The sequence below is a fragment of the Haliotis cracherodii genome, unplaced genomic scaffold (genome assembly GCF_022045235.1).
Source record: "Haliotis cracherodii isolate W230 unplaced genomic scaffold, xgHalCrac1.p SCAF_16, whole genome shotgun sequence".
NCBI classification, from domain to species: domain Eukaryota; kingdom Metazoa; phylum Mollusca; class Gastropoda; order Lepetellida; family Haliotidae; genus Haliotis; species Haliotis cracherodii.
Genome location: NW_027266271.1, coordinates 10,011,666 through 10,037,303, shown reverse-complemented (window position 1 = coordinate 10,037,303; position 25,638 = coordinate 10,011,666). Strand labels below are relative to the sequence as shown.

The 25,638-nt window shown below is 42.1% G+C and overlaps 2 protein-coding genes across 2 annotated transcripts in view; both read left to right on the top strand.

The window, feature by feature from the left end:
* Positions 1 to 7,260: 7,260 nt before the first annotated feature.
* Positions 7,261 to 25,638, top strand: part of LOC139463809 (oxysterol-binding protein-related protein 6-like) — a 93,412-nt gene continuing 75,034 nt past the window's right edge. The window contains exon 1 of the mRNA XM_071245132.1: positions 7,261 to 7,394. The gene's annotated coding sequence lies outside the window, so the exon portion shown is untranslated. The remainder of the gene's footprint in view (positions 7,395 to 25,638) is intronic.
* LOC139464149 (putative uncharacterized protein DDB_G0277255) lies at positions 16,972 to 18,429 on the top strand. Its single transcript, XM_071245679.1, has 3 exons — positions 16,972 to 17,341; positions 17,392 to 17,557; positions 17,682 to 18,429. The coding sequence occupies exons 1-3, from the start codon at positions 16,972 to 16,974 to the stop codon at positions 18,427 to 18,429; spliced, it is 1,284 nt and encodes a 427-aa protein (XP_071101780.1).

The following is a 25,638-nucleotide window of genomic DNA, read 5'->3' as shown; positions in this document are numbered from 1 at the left end:
TTTGTTTGTTTGTTGTTTAACGCGGCACTCAGCAAATATTCCAGCTATATGGCGTCGGTCCGTAAATAATCAAGTCTGAACCAGGCAATCCAATGATTGATATCATGAGCATCGATCCACGCAATTGGGATACGTGACATGCTTCAAGTCATTGAGCCTGACCACCCGATCCCGTTAGTCGCCCCTTACGACAAATATAGGCTGCTGAAGACCCATTCTGACCCAGATCGTTATGGGATCCTAAATAACTGTGTCAGTGATAGATTTGGCTTCACTGCCACTTTGAAAAGTATTAAAGTTACGTCACACCATGCAAGTCTTGAACGTTTACCACCAGAAGAAACATGTTATTGGTATCCCGCTGACAAAACAAGAATGATAATTGTAAGTTGAAAATTGGATTCGAACCCACCGTCAGCAGATCATTGTGAGTCTAAGGAAGCAACTCTGCATAATGAATTGCTGCGCCTTATAGGCCCATGGGCGCCCATATTCGTCCACATCACGTTGCTATAGCTACACCGACTGTTGATCCTGGCACAACACTTATAACAACTACCACTACTGCTACGTCTTGCAACTACTTCCACTTAAGCTGTCATCCATTTCTGGCACCAACGCAGTCACGCGGCCACCGACAGCAACCGTCCCATCCCTCTTGGCTTTCCATGGTCACCTCCATTAAACATGAAACTGTACATATGATCGATACACACAACTGGTGTATTTGTCGACCTAACAACCCTCACACGGAAGTCTTTCATTAGCACTCCAAGGAACCCCAGTTGTCACTGACAATATGACATTTGATTTTGTAAGAAGTGCACTGGAAACGCCAACCATGTTTTTGAAACACCATCCAAGGTTATTCCGAAAAATTACAAAACGTCCATTGTCTGTGATGACGCCTTGGCATTTTGTATGCTAAGCTCCCCGTGTGTCTTTCGCTGGATACGCGAGCGTTGCAATTACCAACTCCCTTACGTTTGCCCGTGGGCTGCAAATTCTGTAGGTCTTGACAAATAAACAGCTTTTGTGTTGGAGTCACAGTTCTTCATCGGACCGTCATCTCTGTTCAGATGAAGTGAATGCCACGAATGACCCTGTAAGTACATGTCTGTCAGGGCAGGAAGATGGCGACGGGGGACACACATCAGAGTCTCGGCGTGGTGGAATCCGTGGAATCTTAAAAATTATGTTGCTGTGTTCGATTTGTGTTATGATCAGCGGTGATGGTCATGTTTGATTTGTGTTATGATCAGCGGTGATGGTCATGTTTGATTTGTGTTATGATCAGCGGTGATGGTCATGTTTGATTTGTTTTATGATCAGCGGTGATGGTAATGTTCGATTTGTGTTATGATCAGCGGTGATGGTCATGTTTGATTTGTGTTATGATCAGCGGTGATGGTCATGTTCGATTTGTGTTATGATCAGCTGTGATGGTCATGTTCAATTTGTGTTATGATCAGCGGAGATGGTAATGTTCGATTTGTGTTATGATCAGCGGTGATGGTCATGTTCGATTTGTGTTATGATCAGCGGTGATGGTAATGTTCGATTTGTGTTATGATCAGCGGTGGTGGTAATGTTCGATTTGTGTTATGATCAGCGGTGATGGTCATGTTCGCTTTGTGTTATGATCAGCGGTGATGGTAATGTTCGCTTTGTGTTATGATCAGCGGTGATGGTAATGTTCGCTTTGTGTTATGATCAGCGGTGATGGTAATGTTCGATTTGTGTTATGATCTAGCGGTGATGGAATTGTTTGATTTGTGTTATGATCAGCGGTGATGGTCATGTTCGATTTGTGTTATGATCAACGATAATGGTGATATTCAATCCTTAATATGTATTGTGTTCAATTTGCCTTTTGGTGTCTGAAGGCTTAAGCAGCAAATATTGTTTTACTCCGCATGCTGTCAGTAATACAACAGTCATACCCTGACTGCCTACAGGTGTACATTATCGTGTCTTGGTCATGCAGACAAAACAGTGGTTGATGACATGAACAACGATCTCACGCCGCCCGGATACCATTACGATAGTGTAGTAATCCTATCCTTGTTTTATTTATCGTCTCCCCATTGTAGTCGAATGGAGTACACACACACACACACACACACACACACACAGAGGTCTAGCGGTCATAAAAAGTCCGAGTTCCGTGGTGGGATTCGAACCAGGGACTTTCTAATTCGGGGTACAAGATATAAGCTTGTCATCTGTGGGATGACCCCACGACCTGGATGCTATACATATTCCCTCATCAACAGGTCCTTCCTGGGTCGCATAGTCAGGGGTGTGAAGGCTTTATTTCACTTTAATATGAACGTTTGTCAGTTCCAAGTTGAGAACCAATGTGGCGTCCATAAACTGTCCAGACTGGATTCGAACTACGGACCTTCTGACAGCTGGTCCGAGGTATTTTCCTCATGCTCAGAGTGAGTGAGTGAATGAATGAGTTGGGTTTAACGCCACCCTTAGCACGATTCCACTTTCATCACGGCGTTTCAGCTTAATGTGGGAGATTTGGTTGGTTGGTTGATTTGTTGTTTAACGCCGCACTCAGCAATATCCCAGCTATATGACGGCGGTCTGTAAATAATCAAGTCTGGATCAGACAATCAAGTAATTGACATCATGAACATCGATCCACACAATTGGGATCGATGACATGCATCAACCAAGTCAGCGAGCCTAACCACCCGATCCCTTTGGTCGCCTTTTACGACAAGCATAGTCGCCTTTTACAGCAAGCATGGGTTGGTGAAGACCTATTCTACCCCGGAATCTTCACGGGTCTAATGTGGGAGAAAATCCCGATATGAGGCAACTCTTAGATCTTTACAACTTTCGTGAAAACCACGAGCACGGGTATGGTGCTGACAAACCTAGAAACATAATCGGGGTGAACCGGGATTTGAGCCCACAATCATAGGTTTCTGGCGCAAGGGACGCAACTCTGCACAACGAATTGCTACGCCTCAGGCGACTGGGTCACCCGAGTTCCCCATGACCAAAGAGGACAAGGTATATCAGGATGGGAAGCCCTTCAGTGCTGGAATCAATAGAACCCGCCGACCTATGCGGGGTACCCGGGGCAATACGAATGTTCATTTTCATTTAGTCCATCCGTGAACATTCATGTTGTTCCGGGACAAGCCGAGGTCGACTTGGTTGTTCCGGAAGTTCCGAGTGGTGACGAATGCATTGCCGATGCCCTGCGCATTCTTCACCGCACGCTTCTCTTCGTATCCCACACCAAAGCCATTCGGGTTTCCCGTACACTGCCACGACCTAGTCACGAATGTGCCGTGCCGATTGGTTTGCCGATTTCGGCCAGAACGAATGATCACGATTGAACGTGCTGTGTTACCGACTCCGGTTGAAAACCGTCTCAACAAATAATTGCACTCCGGAGCTCAATGGCAGAAATACTGCTTCCACAGAGTCTTTCATCATCCGTCCAAATCTATTCGAATGTTGAATTCTCACGGAAAGTAGAGAGACTGGTAGAATTGACATTAGGTGGAACCTCTATGCTTGCAGTGATGGAACTCCATGGCTTATTCTGTCTGCAAACTGAATAACTGCGTTTGTTACATAAAAACAAGACTCAAAGAAAATCTAATGTTCCAAAGAAAATATAAAGGCCCCGTTCCACAAAGCGATCGTAGGGCTACGACTGTCGTAAGCCTATGCTAAAGAATGGGAGTTACGATCATCTTAGCGCTACGTTTGCTTTGAGGAACGAGGCCCTGGGGCCCATGTGCAAAGCAATATTAGCGCTGAGACACTGTAAGTCTTTTTTAAAGTATGGGAGTTCCGATTGTCTTAGCGCTAGGACCGCAATGGTCCATGTTTTCCCTGTTCTTACGCTAGACGGACAGGCGTGGGTGGGTCTAGTGGTAAAATAGTAGAGCTGTCATCGGAGTTACACCTTGCAAAACAAACAGGCGCGGCCGTCATTGGCTCATAAAAATGGCATTAATCCAGGTCGTCGGCGTTCGATGAAGCGATTATAAATTGGTAAGTTTGTTGTAGAAGGTTATCAGCGAACCCACTTTTACTCGGGGGTACGGGTGGCCCATTCGACTAAGGCGCCGCGATTCGCTGTGCAGAGTTGCGTCCCTTGGCTAGAAATCTATGATTGGGGGTTCGAATCCCGGTGCCCCCCGATTATGTTTCTAGATATGTCAGCACCATACCCGTGCTCGTGGGTATCACCGAAGAGGTAAACGTCTGAGACTTGCACCACTTCTGGCTTTCCTCCCACATTAAGCTGACACGTCGTGATATAACTGGAATACTGTTAAAACGGAGTTAAACCCAACTCACTCACTCACTTTTACTCACGGGAACGCTCTCATATGTTGGACATGCAGTGGGCAGTGCATCTTTTTGTTATGATAGATATACTCAGGACCAATTACCCAAAGATCTCCATCTGCCCAATCAGTAACTTTGCACAGATTGTCTCTCGCTCATGAGTCAAATATGATTGGACGGCTGCGTTGATTCGGTAGATTGCACGAGTTAATACTCTTTGACAAAATCCGTGCTTCCGCTGTAAGTTTGAAATGGAGATGACAACTTACCCACCCTTAATTACCCAGTGTATCATATCTCCATTCTATATAGTTATATATACGATATTTGTGATTAAAAATGAAGATTTACTGCCCTTGGTTATCGAGGATAACCTCAAGCATACATTAGAAGCACGGAGTTTAGACCAACCGGGATTCAAACTTCAATGAGTACATGGAATGGTTCTGAGATAAGCCCTGCAAAGAAATTCATTCTTCAGTTAATACTGCGTTCGTGCAATGTGATTCTGTGAAAACGCAAATATACACATAGCTTCAGGAAGACAAAAAATATATGCATAAGGCACCAAATCACAGAAGGCTGGCGTGTTTGGAAAGTCTGGCGAAGACACTGAACCCGTTACGACTTCGACTTCGATGTTTCCAGTCTGGCAGATGTGAAGGGTAATTCGATAGGCTCAGGTCAAATATATTGTTGAACAGAGCTCGTCAAGCATGTTTTATTCAGATTAGTCCAAACCCACTCTCTTTCAATCGTTTTTACCCTAATTTCTTGGCTCAAACTACAGTTTTAGATGAATATCTGTGAATGACACAGGCTATTTCATTGTCCTTCGTTGACGGGATTTTCACATCATGCAAGATCAGATGAAAGGGTCGTTACTCATGATATCAATCACTGGGTCTGGGCCAAACTCGATTATACTGACCGCCGTCATATAACTAGAATATTGCTGAGTGCGGCGATAAACAACTTACATTTTTTCCCCAAAATCTATTCAACAATGCATTGTCCATTATTAAATATTTAAGATGCATCGTGTTTGACACGTTGTTCTTGCTCAGAGATGAAGTAGGGAGGTTTCATCTCCCAGAGGCACTTTTGATACCACAGGTGCCGTTATAAATAACAAAATGTTGCGAAGATTCCGTCCAATAAATAATCACTTTATTGTGGTTCAATCTATGTATGTAGTTTACACTGAATCCGACCCGTGAAGATCCGGGGTAGAAAGGGTCTTCAGCAACCCATGCTTGCCGTAAAAGGCGACCATGCTTGTCGTAAGAGGCGACTAACGGGATCAGGTGGTCAGGCTCGCTGACTTGGTTGATGCATGTCATCGTATCCCAATTACGTGGATCGATGCTCATGATATCACTCACTGGGTTGTCTGGTCCCGACATTATTTACAGACCGCCGTCATGTAGCTGTAATATTGCTGAGTGCGGCGTTAAACAACAAACAAACAAACTACATTGAATTCAAGCAGTGGTTCTGTTTACATCAGTCTACAGTAGTAAGTAAACTGCCGGACAAAAGAAAGGATACACCAATGTTTGTTAGATGGTGGCTAAAAATGAATCAAACAAGAAATAGTTATTCGATGGTGATATATTTGACACGGGTATCATAGGCGATATTTCATGCATCATACCAATTAGTATCTCCCCTAATACGACTGTTTTCAGCCAAGTAACGTTTGTAATTTTTGGGTCAAATCCATTTTAAGGTACACCTTCTTTTGCCCTACAGGTTACATCTTCATTGCATATATCCGGGAGATAAAACCTTCTTCCGGGCGATAACGTTACCGGTCGGTAGTTTCGGAAGTTTCCGGTAGAATGACGGTGAAACCCGAACGCAAAATGATGCCGATTCATATGCGACCGGCATGCACATGAATGATCTGATTCATGTCGATGTGCTGTAAGTAATTGTAAATAACATATGTAAATGTGCTGAAAAAATGCATATTCATTCCGTTATGCCTGTAGTATATGTACAAAACAGTTAAAGAAATATTCGAATTTCAGTTTTTCATATACCATTTACTTATAACATTTAAGACTTGTTGGACCGGATTTATGGACGCTTACCACAAATAGCTAGAGGCGAGAGATTTGTGTAGGCCGGAATGCCTCTGTCTCAGTGACGACTGGTTGAACAAGATATGCGGGTCTGGCGTAATAGCGAGATAATGAATAGGAGGAATTTTATCTTTTCCTTTTGTAAACTTCGGATCTGGTTCTCCGTAATCTTAAGTCTATTTTCAAGGGGAAATGATTTTGAAAAAAGAAGGATATCGGTGTGCATAACCAAATTTTAAAAAGGTAGAGCACAAGATACTATTCACTTCGAGAATGAATAATAACTGTAACTTACTTATTAATTTGCATTATAACTTACTAATTTGCATGAATGTTTGTTTTTGATTTTTTATATTTTAGTTTAGTTTTTAATGTAAACGAAATGGTAAAACTTTAAACTGTAGTTGCATGAGAAATTATAGAAAAAAACAGTTATAATGGGATTCAAGCCAGTCTTCGCGAGGCATGACCGAACTGTTAGCGAGCTTCTATTTGTAGAAAATTAAATGTCGAAATATCGAAACATCTTTTTATATTAAAAATCCTGAGGCATGAATAGCCTCATTCAAGAACCGACCCAATGGAACTTTGTCTCGATCTTTCCATGCATGATTTAAAGCTGTTCCTAAAAAGTGTCCAATAATTGTCCATTCTAGAAGGCAACGGCACCAAGCTAGACTCGTCCCTGTTTGTTGAGTCTGGTGCACCATTTCGATCAATTCCTAGCATGATCGTTACTGTGGCCATTAGTGTCAGGGCGAAAGTTTAATTTCCCAGCCAGGATGTCGCAATGTACCGGATATTCTGTCACGGGGATCAAAATAACCCGCACCGTCAACATGGCAGTCTTGCGGTGCTCGCATCTGGTTAAAGTTTAATCGTATGGATTACCCAGCATGTATTACTGTCAGTCTCGTCAAACATAAGCCATACCGTGATGACTGACGCATGAGGTTGTTAATTTCATATCTGGTAAGTCCATTTTTGTTCCATCGATCCTCTTACCGCGAGAGGATAATCGTTGTCTGCGATGAAAATTGCACCTGTAACTATGACTGTAATGTGAAACGCTTCCTCAAACCTTACTGTCGAAATTTCTTGAGGTGAACCGTTTCACCAAAATCAAGAGGTATATTCATGCAGTAACACTTTGTTTTCAGATCAGTTTGACCATAGGATGGTATTGTTAGCTGATGATTTAACACCCTTGTTGTACTCGACGCCACATAGATGATAGAACACCGTCGGCCAAGTAGCCACTCGGATAAAGTGACACTTAAAATTTGCCTCCGATCTCGCGGTCATGTCAAGATTGTGATTTACGATTACGTAATACACCGTCTGTTCGTTTGTGTGATGTTTGTTAAACAACCTCTTCCTTGAAAGACATAATTTTTAATTATTCATCCTGTAAACATAGATATAACGTCAATGGCTCCTTTAAATTTCACCAAAGACGTATATAGATCAATGTACGTCTTTGATTTAACACATCACTATTTTGTCACATTTTCATAATGTCAGATGTTATATTTTCCTTTTAATTTAAAATAATTGACTGCCCACATCTCTGAATGTTTGACCTTTCACTGAATGACCTGCAATCATTAACAGTGTGATAACATTTACAACATCAATCAAGTGGTATACAAGTGCTACCATCATGGGTGTACATGCTGGGTTGTATATTGCAGTCAATCAACCCCATTAGTGCAGGTATGGCCTGTGGGTGTGACAGCTATTCACAATCTAGCCAGTTGTATATCTGTGAATGTAGTACACCCTGTGGAGGATTAGCTCTCAGCAACACACGTTGATCGGAATCACTGACACGGAACCCATGACCAGCTCACTGACAAGTCAACGACTTGGATATATGCACAAGTGTGTTGAAATATACAACAAGAATCTGAAATTTACGACAATTTGTTGACATGTTTTGGTGGAGGTATGTATGAAGAAATTACATCAGCATGTTGCAATGTACAGCAGGTTTGTTGAAATATATGACAGTTTCCAAAAGTACATTACCTAAGTGGGTGATTGAGGCGATATGTGCAACAGTGCACACAATATGAGGGCATTATGAAGATATATTATTATACACTGATGTATTATGTTGATTTTTGAATAGGATATTGAAATATACAACAGTGTGGATTAATGGAGAACAATGTACATTTATGTATGGTATAGGTGTATATATGTTGTGCTCAATACAGCTTATGAAATATGAAGAAAATGAAGGCTATAGGAAGTTATAAAACACATGCAGATCTTCTAGATTGACGCTGGAGATATTGAGTGTATATCTCCAGTCAATCTAGAAGATCTGCATGTGTTTTATAACTTCCTATAGCCTTCATTTTCTTCATATTTCATAAACTGTATTGAGCAAATCCATTATTCAAATTCATCGTGATCTCGGTAAAACCGGAAAAACCTCCATGATTCACACTGATATATCATGGTACATGACAAACTTTATTTATCCCTCCTGGAGCTATAATTCCAGGTTGTCATAATCCTGTCTTGTCGTGACATTTGTGATAAATCAATACTTTTTGCATATAATGTGCAAGCACAGAGTTCAATATGAGAGACAGCATATTAACATGGAGTTAGTGCACTTGCATGTGTACATTACAAGCGTGGGTGTTGATTTCACGGATCCTAAGTCGTAATGTCCTCACATAAATACAAGGAACAGCTGTCAAACGTGTCATGTGATCATGATATAATTTGAATATATGTTGTTTTTGTTGTCATATGTGCATATTTTGAAACACCTGTATAGGCAGACCTGTCTTGAAAACATACATATTACTGTTAAACAGAAGGCAGAATGATATTTAGTCCCTGAAACATAGTTATCTTTTTTAATAATATATATTTAGAAAATAAAAATAATGAAATCCAAATGGAGCCCAGAACAATCCTTAATTTCAGAGCTGAGGCAATCTTGACATGCCATATCATTCTAGACTTGAGTAGGTCTCCTTTATAAATTTATTCTCAAGGGCCAGGACTCCAAACAGAAGGCTGAAAGTGTACTTGGATTTCCTGTCACATCATGGAACATAAATTGACTTGCCTCTTAGTCTCTGTGGCAATTATTATTTAACAAAAAGAATGAACAGTTTTGTCTAAATATTAAAATACCATCAACTTATTTTTGTGCTTTAAAAGACTAGTGTCTTGTGCTGGCAAGCTGTCTAGACTTGGTGGTTACCAAAAGACAATCTCTGGAATAAATGAGTATTTATTCAGTGCAGCCTTGAAGCAAGTCTGTATTTTTGCATTACAGTATTAACAATCAACATATGATGATACATTTAATAGAGACCGCTGGTTAAACTCTTGAAATGTAATGAATTTTGTTGTGATATACACTGTCATTCTCGGCTGTCATTTTGAATATTTGACTCTGTGAGATAGGATGGGAAATTGCAGAGTAAGCCTTGTAGGGCAGCAAACACGGTGAAATATGATCAATTTGTGAGGACATCGTCCCATTACATGAAGTGGATAGACATTAGTAATCTGTTTCTCTTACAGGGAAATAGCAGAAATATCCCCAAATGCTTTTTGCATTAAGATGGTTGCTATCTATTATATTTATTATGTTGTTTTTTATCTGTGAAACATTTTGCTTACCATATGGATGAAGATAAAATAGATAGAAGGATGAGATGTGTTGTCCACAGGTCCCTTAGGGTTAGGGTGTGATGTATCCTAACATAGGCGGATCCTGAGGGAGGGTCCAGGGGGTCAGGACCCCCCCCCCCCCCCTTGGAAACCAAATGTAGTATGTTGTATATAGTAAAATTGACTGAGAGAGGATTTTAATGTATGGACTCCTCCTTTTTAAAAATGCTGGATCTGCCCATTCCCTGAGTACAAGCCTTATGTTGTACCCTTGCCTTGGGCCTTTTGGCTTGGGTACTTCTGCTAGCACACAGGGTACATGATGCCATCTAACCCTCGAGACCAGTTGACAACAAGTGATATACCCTGGGGGAAGAATAGGTCACAGATATTCGCCATCTTCCTGAGGCAAGGGCGTTAACTGACTATAAAAGTCCAGTTTCCACCCTTGGCAAACTAGGCTGGAATTTCTGAGTTGTAGTTTGGCTGGACTAATGAGTCAATGCATACCGGTAGTCCAATCAAAAGTCTTGTAACAAAATCGACATCTGGTTCCTCAACAACATGGTGACTGCCGTGCAGAATTTGGTTGATTCGAGTCGACTCGGCATCAACAGATATTTTCCAAATCTTTTCATGTTTTTAATGAAGGTGCAAGACCAGCTTTAGGACAATATACATCTTGATCATCGATCAGGTTGTCTTAACTGGGCCCCAGAACTTTGTTTGAATCAAATGTAAATGATATGAGAGGTGAAATTGGATTGTTCAATAGGAAGGATATAAAAGAAACATAACTCGTATTGGCCATTGGTGGTGCTACGATCGAACCACGAAATTCCAGGCTTATTTGACAAGGATGGAAAATGGACTTTTATGGTCAGTTGACTCCCTTCTCTGGGGATGTCCTATGCTTATTATAAGACAGGACTAAAGAGGATCGGTTGGTCAGACTCTTTTTTGTACATAATTTCGATCATTGCTGCTCACTGACTTGGTTGATTCATGTCATCGTATCCCAGTTGTGTGAATCGATGCTCATGATGCCAATCACTGGATTGTCTGGTCCAGATTATTTACAGGCAGCAGTGATGCAGCTGGACTATTGCTTAGTGCAGCATTAAATAACATCCACTTATTTACTCACCATAAAAGGCGACAATGCTTGTCGTAAGAGCAACAAACAGGTTCGGGTGGTCAGGCTCGCTGACATGGTTGATGCATGTCATCGAATCCCATTTGTTAGATCGATGCAGGATTGTCTGATCCAGACTTGATTATTTACAGACCGCTGTCATATAGCTGGAATATTAGGGAGTGCGACATTAAAGAACAAACAAACAAACTAGAAAAATGACATGACCACTTTGATCACATCAATATTGCTGATTCGACATAAAATTTTAACTCACTTTAGCAGAAGTGGGGCAATGTAACACAGTGTCACACTTCTAGTGTATTTTAAACATCTCACCTGATTTCAATTTTTTTTTCACAACCCGTCAATCATTTGAAATCCTTTATCCTGTATATGCATTTCAAACAACAGAGGGGCGGTCGGGTAGCCTAGTGGTTGAAGCGTTGGCTCGTCACCCCGAAGACCCGGGTTCGATTCCCGACATGGGTATAATGTGTGAAGCCTATTTCTGGTGTCCCCCACCGTGATATTGCTGGAATTTTGTGAAAAGCGGCGTTAAACATTACTCACACTCTCAAACAACAGATATTAGCAGGGCAGTGGAGCATGTGACAGAATAAATCTGTGTGAGCCAAGCTCCGTTTCCAGTTCTGCTTGCTGTTGAGTTTCGTTCAACACTGTGTCATTGACATTGAAATGCTTTCCATCTGCATGCCCACTATCGGGTATTGTGACCAATTCATGAAGTATATTGTGCAATCAGAGAAATGGGAAACCAGCAGGGATTGAGGAAAAAGATTTTGTTTGTTCAGGTTTATTGATTTCTGCAGGAGAGATTGAAACAGAGACGACAAATGGGACATCAGTGTATGTTAGGTATTCTTCGGCTCAAAAACAGGAAATGTTTCTAAGGCATCAGCAAGTCACTCTAAAACCTGTCAACAAGTCATTTTGTTGCTGACCTGTTAAGATCCGGGTTAGAATAGGCCTTCAGCAACCCATGCTTACCGGAAAAGGCGACTTTGCTAGTCATAAAGGGACAACTAACGGGATCGGGTGGTCAGGCTTGCTGACTTGGTTGATACATGTCGTCGTATTGTATATTTGTGTAGATCAATGCTCATGATCTGGTTTGGTCCAGACTCGATTGTTTACAGACCGCCATGATATAACTAGAATATTACTGAGTGCGGTGTTAAACAACAAACAAGTCATTTTATTGATATCAAAGAACCTGTATAATTTCCCAAACAGAGGCCGATTTCACAAGCTATCGTAGCGCTACGATTGTCTTTAGTCTACGTTGTAGTAAAAGAGTTAGGATAGTGGTAGTGCTGCTATAGCTTTGTGAAATGGGGGCCAACTTGTCTAGTATTGTTAACACAATATTTTGATGATTTGCTGTATTTACTTAGTGTTCAGGGAAGACCTTATGATATTCTATGGGGAAATAGAGCAAATTAATTTGTCCAAACAAAATAAGTAATGGCATCAGAGACATGATCCCTACTGCAGTGAACAAAGCACAAAATAACTTTGTTGTAATAAATACTTTTTGTGTCAAATATCGCTGTTGTGGTCATTCACAGTATCAGTGAAAGTCTGCTTTGTCATCATGCTAATGAGGGGGCACGGGTGGCACAGTCTTCTAATTCACCGCGATTTGCTGTGCAGAGTTACGTCCCTTGGTCACGCCAGAAACCTATGATTGTGGTTTCGAATCCCGGTTTGCCCCGATTATGTTTCTAGGTTTGTCAGCACCATACCCGTGCTTTGGGTTCCACCGAAGTGGTAAACATCTGAGACCTGCATCACTTCGAGCTTTCCTCCAACATTAACCTGACAAGCTGCGTATAATATAACTGGAATACTGTTAAAAGCGGAGTTAAACCCAACTCACTCACTCATGACGATAATGACTGGTTTATCCCTAAGTGTAACAAATAAAATCCGGACAATGCCAGGATGGTGACAAAAGCTGTTGTTCAACTCGGCGCCGACTTTGGTCCAGAAACATACATGTATTTTTTAGCCTAACAAGAAATCCCAAACTGTGAAGAACAAGACAACACCAGAAACCAGAATGATCTGATTTGTTTTTTAAACCGGCCTATGGTTGGCCCTTTCAAAGACAATTATGCATCCCTGATATTTCAAGTTGGATGATGCTTACATGACGGAGGCTGCTTCACGATTGTGTTTTTCTTGAATCTGCTTGGCTTTTTTGTATTCTCTACGATCCAATTAGCGAGTTTATCCCAAATGGCTTTTTCATGAAAAATTAAGACATTGAGCGTCTTGGAAAGCGGCCAGATGTTTAATGATTGCAAATTCATCCTGCACAGGACCTGTGTGGTGTTTAAGATGTTTGACCTGGTTATAACACTGTTTCTTTCAGAAGTTTAAATGTCTTACATCAAAAGAAAGCATTGGGAAGTTGTTTTGAGTTAGGATTGTGATAAGAGTATTGATTATGTAATGTGGGCTGGTATGTGTCAGGGAGGTGTTATAAGAAAATGTACTATTTCCAGATATGGCTTCATTATCCGAGAAAGGCCATGAGTGATTCTGTGAATTGATGTGTAGTCTCATAGTTTTCCATTTTGGTTATTAATGTCTTCTCAGGAGTGAATGATGTTTTTCATATCATCTGTTTTAACGTTGTTGGTCAGGAGTGGTCTGGAGTAACCAGTGATCGATGAAATGAGCATTCATGTTGTTGACGGAAATTGCTACACATTGTGTTTGCAGTGTTTGCATTGTCTGACTTGGCCTGGAATTCCCTGGGATTATGAAGAAAGTATTGATCCTCATTGCTGGGGTTCAAGGGCATTTGTAATCAGTTGCGGCTAAGAGATAGTCAATCCTTCTAGTGTAGTCCTTCATCAGGAGCCATCGTTCTTGTCCATTACCCTTGTTTATCCCCTCTTATCGTACACCTCTTGTGCTAGCTTTCGAGAACTGTTGTCTGATTGCTGGCATTGATGGCTTCAAACCTGTATGAGACATTCCAATTAATGGGTTTATGAATTAATTGAATCACATGGAGTGAACATTGAATCCCATGGTGTGATAATTGAATCCCACGATGTGACTATTGAATTCCATGGTGTAGCCATTGCATTCCACACTGTGACCAATGAATTGCATTGTGTGATCAATGAATTGCATGGCATGACCATTGAATCACATTGTGTAATCATTGAATTCCTCGGTGTGACCAATGAATCACATGGTGTGACCAATGAATTGCGTGGTGTGAACATTGAATTCCTCAGGATGACCAATGAATTGCATGGTGTGACCAATGAATTGCATGGTGTGAACATTGAATTCCTCAGGATGACCAATGAATTGCATGGTGTGAACATTGAATTCCTCAGGATGACCAATGAATCACATGATGTGACCAATGAATTGCATGGTGTGACCAAAGAATTACATGATGCGACCATTGAATTCTTCAGGTTGAGGGGCGGTTGGGTAGCCTAGTGGTTAAAGCGTTCGCTCGTCACGCCGAAGACCTGGGTTTGATTCCCGACATGGGTACAATGTGTGAAGCCCATTTCTGGTGTCCCCCGCCGTGATATTGCTGGAATATTGCTAAAAGCGGCGCAAAACCATACTCAGTCAGTCAGTCAGTCCTCAGGATGACCAACGAAATGCATGGTGTGATCATTGAATTCCTCAGTGTGACCACTGAATCACATAGTGTTACCATTGATTCCTATGCTGTGACCATTAGGTCTCTTATCATGACCATTGAATACATGATGTAATCATTGAATCCCACAATGTGACCACAGAATCTCTTGTTGTGACCATTGAGTCGCATGACGTATGACTATTAAATCCCAAAGTGGCTATTGAATCCCATTGTATGACCATAGAATCGTAGTGTGACCATTGTATCACACAGAGTGACTACTGAATCCCATTGTATGACCATAGAATTGTAGAGTGACCATTGTATCCCACAGAGTGACTACTGAATCCCATTGTATGACCATAGAATCGTAGGTGTGACCATTGTATCCCACAGAGTGACTATTGAATCCCATTGTATGACCATAGAATCGTAGGTGTGACCATTGTATCCCACAGAGTGACTATTGAATCCCATTGTATGACCATAGAATCGTAGGTGTGACCATTGTATCCCACAGAGTGACTACTGAATCCCATTGTATGACCATAGAATTGTAGTGTGACCATTGTATCCCACAGAGTGACTATTGAATCCCATTGTATGACCATAGAATTGTAGTGTGACCATTGTATCCCACAGAGTGACAATTGAATCCCATTGTATGACCATAGAATCGTAGGTGTGACCATTGTATCCCACAGAGTGACTATTGAATCCCATTGTATGACCATAGAATCGTAGTGTGACCATTGTATCCCACAGAGTGACTATTGAATCCCATTGTATGACCATAGAATCGTTGTGTGACCATTGAATTCCACAGAGTGACTATTGAATCCTATTGTATGACCATAGAATCCTTGTGTGACCATTGTATCCCACAGAGTGACAATTGAATCCCACTCACTTAAACCGATTATGTTTGCCTGATAGTGTTCCCAGCTCCAGCACCATGCCTGTATTCATGGGCTTGACAGAAGTGGTAAACATCTGAGACCTGCATCAGCCATGATATAAAGAATATACTGTTCAATGCAGCATTGAAACACACTCACTGACCATTGTGTGACCAGTGTGTCCATTAGTCTGGTTCTATCAGCATCGCTTTCAGACACAGCCTCCCAGCATCATGAAACATGTTTGCATGTCTGTTAAATATCTGATAGTAAGCAGTAAATCGCAAAGAACAATGAAGAGCGAAGCGTTGTTAACACAATCTGTCATGACACAATTTCTGGAAAATTTGAACATGCACTTGTAAATTGATGATGTAAAAAATTGGACAATGTTATTTTTGAGAGGGAAGTGTCTTGTGAGTTTTTCCCCCTTCATGCAGCTTGGCAATGCAGATGAATACAAAGGCCGAACGATGGCATTCAAAAGTGGGCGAGATATGACAGTTGGTTTTGGGAGAAAAGGTACAGATAATTGAAAATTGTGAGCATATCCGGGAAATACCAAACGTAGCCCCCCTGTTCGTAAAATGGACTTGTCCGATATTGCCGCAATCGGATCGTATTCAGGGAGTCGCCATTATTAGAATAAGGGTAAATGTATTGAAGTTTGTACAATTTTTAAGGATCCTTAAAGAAGCTGCACATTATATTGATATCCTGTGCCGCTCATTGTTTACTCTCCCTGCAGTGTTTTATTGTACAATAAACAACTCACACTCCTCGTTTATTTATTAATTAAATAGCTACAATCCATACAACACTAGTAAAACAGCTATTTTAATCTGTGAACAAATACACTTGGGAGTTTTCTGTCTTTTCCTGTGAGTTCCCTTATACCATGTATACCAGTAATTATATCAGGAGCTATGTAAATTTGCCAGCTCCATCTCCATGAGGGGTCCTGGTACATGGCACGCCTTACAGTTGTAGTGAATTATTAATTTGCACAGACAGATTGTCTGCAGATATCAAGGAGTGTTGGGTACACTTCAAAATTTGAAATATGTGTCACGGTCACACATTGTAACGCCAGTAATTAAAAACACTTGAATTTGTTTTTTCTTTGTATTCTTTCATGTACAGGATGTAATTTATTTTCTGAAAGAAAATTTTAATTGTCAATGCATGTTCAAGAGATATGTTAGAGATACCAGCAATATGAGCAACAATACCAGCAACAAGACCAGCAACAAGACCAGCAACAAGACCAGCAGCAAGACCAGCAACAAGACCAGCAGCAAGACCAGCAGCAAAACCAGCAACAAGACCAGCAGCAAGACCAGCAACAGTACCAGCAACAGTACCAGCAACAGTACCAGCAACAATAACAGCAACAATAACAGCAACAAAACCAGCAACAAGACCAGCAGCAAGACCAGCAACAGTACCAGCAACAAGACCAGCAACAGTACCAGCAACAGTACCAGCAACAATACCAACAACAACACCAGCAACAATACCAGCAACAACACCAGCAACAACACCAGCAACAACACCAGCAACAGTACCAGCAACAGTACCAGCAACAGTACCAGCAACAATAACAGCAACAATAACAGCAACAAAACCAGCAACAAGACCAGCAGCAAGACCAGCAACAGTACCAGCAACAACACCAACAACAACACCAGCAACAACACCAGCAACAACACCATCAACAATACCAACAACAACACCAGCAACAATACCAGCAACAACACCAGCAACAACACCAGCAACAACACCAGCAACAGTACCAGCAACAGTACCAGCAACAATAACAGCAACAAAACCAACAACACCAGCAACAACACCAGCAACAACACCAGCAACAATACCAACAACAACACCAGCAGCAACACCAACAACAACACCAGCAACAACACCAGCAACAACACCAGCAACAACACCAACAACAACACCAGCAACAACACCAGCAACAACACCAACAACAACACCAGCAGCAAGACCAACAACAACACCAGCAACAACACCAACAACAACACCAACAACAACACCAGCAACAACACCAACAACAACACCAGCAGCAAGACCAACAACAACAGCAACAACACCAACAACAACACCAGCAACAACACCAACAACAACACCAACAACAACACCAGCAACAACACCAACAACAACACCAGCAGCAAGACCAACAACAACACCAGCAACAACACCAACAACAACACCAGCAACAACACCAGCAACAACACCAACAACAACACCAACAACAACACCAGCAGCAAGACCAACAACAACACCAGCAACAACACCAACAACAACACCAGCAGCAAGACCAACAACAACACCAACAACAACACCAGCAACAACACCAGCAACAACACCAACAACAACACCAGCAGCAAGACCAACAACAACACCAGCAACAACACCAACAACAACACCAGCAACAACACCAACAACAACACCAGCAACAACACCAGCAACAATACCATCAACAATACCAGCAACAACACCAGCAACAACACCAGCAACAATACCAGCAACAATACCAGCAACAACACCAGCAACAACACCAGCAACAACACCAGCAACAATACCAGCAACAACACCAGCAACAACACCAGCAACAACACCAGCAACAATACCATCAGTACCAATGTGACCTGATATTGATTTACCTGTTTCAATACCATCAACAATTAATGACCACTTCAAGTTCAGCGATGATCTATCTGCCGATTGTCCGATGACATTCCCTCGGGTTCTGGCTGCCATTTCATTGGGCCTCCTATCTGCGGATTGAATTCTGAACCATTGTAGCTCTTGCTTCTGTGTTCACCATTAACACCAAGTCCTTGTCAGGAAAGTTATATGCTAGAGTGTTGCAGTGCAAATCCCTTGAGAACACCTTGCATCAGAATTTCCTCGATACTGATACATTCGCCTCTTCATGGAATTTGATATCTGTCCAATTTGTTGTAATGGCGCCAAGGATTGTAATACAAGAACTACCTATATGGTGCTACATTGGCATTAATGCAGTCTGAGCAGAAGTACGTCTGACTTTTATGAATGTTTTATAAGGTTCAAATATAGTTGAAGCCATGTGTTTCATTATAGATAATTTGATGAATGATTTATGCATTATCATCTCATAGATTCTTGTTTAGGAAAGACATTTACAATGTCCTGATTAGGTTATTAGGTGATGGCCATTGTGGGTGTAGACTAGCCCATCGATGACTTGAAATACACAAGGGAAGGTGTTTATAGCATACTGACTTGTCAATATCAGTATTGATGCTATTGATGACTTGGAACATACATGTTAATGATTTTATATTACATCTTGATTGTTGTGGAAGCTATTGATGACTTGAAGCAAACAAGTTGATTCAGATTTTGTTGCATGATGACTGTGGTCTGTATTGCTGTTGATGCTATCAATAACTTGAAACATACAAGTTAATGATTTTAATTACATATTGACTGTCGGTAAAGACAATACAGGTGAATTAATACATACATGTACAAGTTCTGTCCTGTGAAGATCCGGGGTAGAATGGGTCTTCAGCAACCCATGCTTGTCGTAAGAGGTGACTAACGGGATCTGGTGGTCAGACTCGCTGACTTGGTTGATGCATGTCATCAATCCCAGTGTAGATCGATGCTCATGATGTCATTCACCGGATTGTCTGGTCCAGACTTGGTTATTTACAGAGTTCATTGCATAATGACTTGTGAGTATGTGGTTTGATGTTATAGAGAACTTGAACCAGTCCAGTTGATAAAGTTGTTCATATCATTAATGACACTTGTCAGTATTGATGTGGATGCTGTTGACTGCTTGAAGCATGCAAGTTGATGAAGATACTCACTGCATAATGATTGTTGTTGATATTGATGTCAGATTGTCTCAAGAAACAGAATCCTTTGGCAAGACATTTGAGCAAGGCTAGGATCAGATAATGCTAAGAACAAGCAGAGAGAATGGCTCAAGAAATGGCAGCCTCTTAGTTCACAGACATATTGAGCTGGGATGGCAGTTGGAGGAGGATTGTTTTTAGAATAAGATCGGCATCAACAGAAGGTTCGTCTGTTTTATACACCAAACAAGAAATATGACCAACAGTACGCATCCACAGGCGGATCCAGAGGGGGTGTCCAGGGGATCCTAACGGCTCCTTTTGAACACCTAATTTAGTAGTACGTTGTAGGCACTGACTGAGAGAGGATTTAGATATTTCGGACCCCTCCCTTTTAAAAATGCTGAATCCGCCCTTCATTGTTTCTGTTTTTTCCAACTTTGACCTGAAGGCAGGAATTATGAATCATTCTTATGATGCAGGGCTCTGCCCTATGGTATTACTATTTCAGGTGCTGGACATGTCATATTGTAGGGGCACCTGGGAGTTTTTAAAGAAACCAATCTTTTCCCTAAAATGCTTCAGTGACCGCCTCTATTGTCTTGTGGTAGAGCTACTGCCCGGAGAGCAGAAGGTTGGGGGATCGATCCCTGGTTGCGTCATACCAAAAGACGTTAAAATATGGTACTTGTTGTTACCATGCCTGGTGCTCGTCATAAAGGGGTTAAAGCAAGAACTGGTTGGTTCAGAGTTGGTATACTGTGTCTGAGTTGGGGATTCATGTTAAACTGTGGCATGGTATCTCAGTGGGTTAGCACCATAAAATCGTCATAAGTCCGGACTAGTATAAGCAGCCACACACACATATCGCTGTATAAGTGCAATAATCTCGAGCATGATGTTAAACCCATTTCACCTCACCTCACAAAAAATGTTTGAAATAATTAACTTCTCCACAGGATTTACATCAATGATCTGTTCGCTGGACAAAACTAACTTTGGGTCCTCCGTTTAGAGAAATAAGTTGTAAGTCCCGAAGTCCTGCCTCGAGAAATACTCTCCACCCCAATGTTAAATGGCTGGTCCCTTGGGTTTTCACATAGGGACATGACAACTCAAAATCATTGGAAGTACAGTGTTTTAATCTTTCCAATAAATCTGTTCAGTAATTAGGTAAAGTTCCATCTGACCCCGACCAAACTGTTTTTGAATAACAACTTCTTTATTGTTGGATGTTTTTCTCATATTTCAGGGGGCGGTCGGGTAGCCTAGTGGTTTAAGCGTTCGCTTGTCACGGTGAAGACCTGGGTTTGATTTCCAACATTGGTACAATATGTTGAGCCCATTTCTGGTGTCCCCCGCCGTGTTATTGCTGGAATATTGCTAAAAGCAGCGTAAAACCACACTCACTCACTCACTCACTCATCACTCACTCATCACTCACTCATCACTCACTCACTCATTCACTCACTCATATTTCAGAGCTACTTCTTGTCCCTTAATAGCGCGTCAAGAATTAGCCATCAAACTTTTTGACAATAAGAAATTGTGTTCACACAAAGTGCATATCTTCATGTTCATCCAACTACTAATGCCGCTCAAAGCCTCGAAAGTGTTCAATTGGTAATTCATGTTTGGGGCTGCATGTTTCAGTGTTCCTTGTGGAAATATTTATATATTTTCTAGCTTTGGTAAATTTGTAATTACTCCCATGGAGAACATGACACAACTGGCCCATTGCTATACAACAGAAGGTTTAATTACATGCATCCTTAATCCCGCTGATGAAACAGTAGGAGTAATGCCAATCAGAGGTAATTGTGCTGTTGAGCTAATGCCCTCATTCTATACTGGATACATAATCTGGGAATTATGTCAGGGAAATCTTACTCTACTTCAGTGGTTGTTAAGCTGCCATAGAACTACCTCCCATATTAAGTACATTCCATAATATCTACAGGGAAGACAGGAAAAACCAAACTAATTTCTTTTTTTAACTAACTGTAGATCTATGAAGAAACATTGGTATGCAAGCTGAAAAGGCCACATGGGGTAGCCATGACAGTGTAGTTATACTGTTCATTTTTTAATTTTTTTTATGCATATTTGTATGCAGGAAACTCAAAATTAATTTAGTCATGGTGATTTACTTTGCATATTTTATGCAAATGTGCATCTGGAGCTCTGATTTGTGTATATGTCGATAGCTTTCCACTCTGTAAGTATTGCCTTGTATGATGTCAGGGTAAATTAACCAAAACAGCTATTGATTTACCTTTGGACTTTTTTATCATGTAAGATGTAGTGACCATGAAATTACACAGGGAGAAAGACAATGTGTATTTTTTCTCTCTGTAATTACTAGACCAGTCTGCTTAATAGAATGGGTAACAGGCTTGTGCAATGAGTGTTTTTTATGCTGCAGTTCTTACAGCATGTAGTTCTTATTGTGGGTCATTAGTCTATTTAGGGGGATTTGGGGTTTAAATGGATCCCCATCAAGTTATGCTGGTTGTAACACAGAGCTCCAGATAACTTTTTGAGCAATTGAGTTTTTACTTGATGGTTTCTATTTTAATTGGGTTATAACATTTTTCATTAGGTAATCAATATTTTTTCACTCATCTATTCATCACTCTCTTGGGTTTTTCCCAAAATTTGTAAACATTTTGAGATTTCAAACAAAATGAAATAATCTTTTAGATGTATATAAGGGTTCTAACTATAGGCTTGACTCTGAAAGTAAATTAGCTCAATTGTATGCATGCTGAAAAAGCTTCATTGAGTATTTACACATGCTGTTTTTATACATTTGAGTTATCATTTAATGCATGTGTTTCTGTACGCAAGTTCATTGAAAGTAATTTGGTTTTAAGTATTTTTGTGGGGTATTTTATGCAATACGCTGCTTATCTGTAGCTCTGGAAGAAGTGACTTCATGGATTGGGTGGTTAAATGCCGTTAAATGGTTGATTGCATGTCATGGGATGTTGCTCATAATATCAATCACTGGATTTTCGTGTTCTGTTTTATTATTGTCAGACAGCTGTCACATAGCTGGACTATTGCTGAGTGCGGCATTAAACAACCACTTGGAAAAAGTTTGCTTTAGAATTTAGAACAGTGCAAGGATCAAGTCTTTGAATGGCATTTAGAAGTGGTATACATAAGAGGGAGGATTTATGGAAAAATTCTTTCCTTAGTGCAAGGATCATTAGCTTACTTTACCAACTGCAGGTAATAGCTGTACACTTTGTGTGAGGTGGTTGGTACTTAAATAGAGATCTCAAAGGGACAATAAATTAAATACACATCATTCTCTTCAGACGACATTTTGACAAAACTCATGAAGTTACTATGGTGTCGTACATGAGTGAGTTGTATTTTTAATGCTGCTTTAACAGTATTCCTGGAGTTATGATAGCATTTCAGCTTGATGTTGGCGGTATGTGATACAGGCAGACATTCACTAGCTTGGTGATACCCATGAGCATGAATGTGGTGCTGACAAACTTAGAACCATAATTAGGACGAACCTGGGATTCAAGCCTATGATCATGTTTGTAGAATGTCCAAGAAAGGCACCTCTGCACAGCAAATTGTAGTTGACTGGGCGACCTGTGCCCCCCTGCCCTGCCCTTGCCTTCCTGCCCTTCCGTGCCCCCCAAACCCCCCTACCCTACTGCCCCCCGTGCCCCTGTGCCCCCATGCCCTGAGCCCCTATGTCCCTGTGCCCTGAGCCCCTTGTCCCACTGCCCTACTCCCCCCCCTGTGTCCCAAGACCCCCTGCCTTGAGACCCCTGCCCCACTGCCCCTGTGCCCCGAGACCCCTGCCCCCAATGCCCCCGTGTCCCTGTGTCCCCTTGCCCCATTGGCCCTGTGTCCCGAGACCCCTGCCCCACCGCCCCCGTTGCCCCTGTGCCCCACCGCCCCTTGCCCCCCTTCCCTACTACCCCCATTGCCCCCGTGACCCTGTGCCCCACTGCCCTTCTACCCGCCATGCCCCTGTGTCTCGAGCCCCCCATGCCCTGAGCCCCCTGCCCCACTGCTTCCCTTCAGTGCCTGATGTAGTAGTCTGTAGGTGTATTGACCTGCAGGGAAAAGCCTGGGAATATTGGTGTTCGTACCAAACTTCAGTGGAGTAGAATACAGTTTCATGTGATGACTTAATTGATTACATGGCTGTGCATGTGTAAATACATTTAAATGATTCATGGCTTCCGAACATTGGGGACTGTATTAATATATTGATGGGCCTCCGGTGAAGAGAAAATTGTTCTTGGTAAACTTTTGTTGTAAAGGATGGGTGTGTCCTTGCACTCAGTTTTATCAATAGAACCTGAGCATCCAGAGTTGAGCAAGGGTGTCAGTCCTATTACATGTTATAGGCCTGAGTCTGCTGTCATGTTGCTGAAATATTGCTGTAATGTTGCTGAAATATTGCTGTCCCTTTGCTGAAATATTACTGCAATGTTGCTGAAATATTGCTGACATTACTCTTGCTCTCATGTTGCTGAAATATTGCTGTAATGTTGCTGAAATATAGCTGTTCCTTTGCGGAAATATTGCTGACTTTACTATTGCTGTCATTTTGCTGAAATATTGCAGTCATTTTACAGCAATATTGCTATCTACTTGCTGACATTGCTGCATTGAAATGATATCATATTGCAGCTCCTACTGTCAGCTTACTGGTATGGGGAATTCATGTCGACACACTGCTTACATTGCTGTTACTTTGCTAACTGTGACTTACAGCTGTCAAATTGTGAGTATGTGCTTAATGCATGGACCCATAAAGAACCTGATTAGTATTGATCTTCAGCAGCCTGAGAGGCGACTATCAGTGGTTGGGTGGTCAGGCTTGGTGACTCGATGGATGTCATGGTATCCAAATAGCTTTTTCAATACCCAACACCCCACACACCTATACCTCCACAGTAAGACACCTGAAACCTGACATACCCCCCACACCCGACACCTCACACACCCAACACCTCCACAGTTCAACACCCGACACCCCACACACCCCATACCCCGCACACCTGACACCTCACCTAACCCACAAACCTACACCTACACAGTTCAACACCCGACACCCCACACATCCCATACCCCGCACACCCCATACCCCATACCCCACACCCCACACCTCACCTACCCCACACACCTACATGTCCACAGTTCCACACACGACACCCCACACACCCCACACACCCCACACCCCGAATACCCGACACCTGACATCTCACCTACCCACAACACCTACACCTCCACAGTTCAACACTGACACCTCCACAGTTCCACACTGACACCTCCACAGTTCCACACTGACACCTCCACAGTTCCACACTGACACCTCCACAGTTCCACACTGACACCTCCACAGTTCCACACTGACACCTCCACAGTTCCACACTGACACCTCCACAGTTCCACACTGACACCTCCACAGTTCCACACTGACACCTCCACAGTTCCACACTGACACCTCCACAGTTCCACACTGACACCTCCACAGTTCCACACTGACACCTCCACAGTTCAACACTGACACCTCCACAGTTCAACACTGACACCTCCACAGTTCCACACTGACACCTCCACAGTTCCACACTGACACCTCCACAGTTCCACACTGACACCTCCACAGTTCCACACTGACACCTCCACAGTTCCACACTGACACCTCCACAGTTCCACACTGACACCTCCACAGTTCCACACCCGACACCCGAAACCCAACACCTCACCTACCCCACACACCTACACCTCCACAGTTCCACACCCGACACCCGACGACCGACACCTCACCTACCCCACACACCTACACCTACACAGTTCCACACCCGACGACCGACACCTCACCTACCCCACACATCGACACCTTCACAGTTCAACACTGACACCTCCACAGTTCCCTACTCGACACACCACAGTTCAACACCCGACACACCACAGTTCAACACCTGACACACCACAGTTCAACACCTCCACAGTTCAACAACCG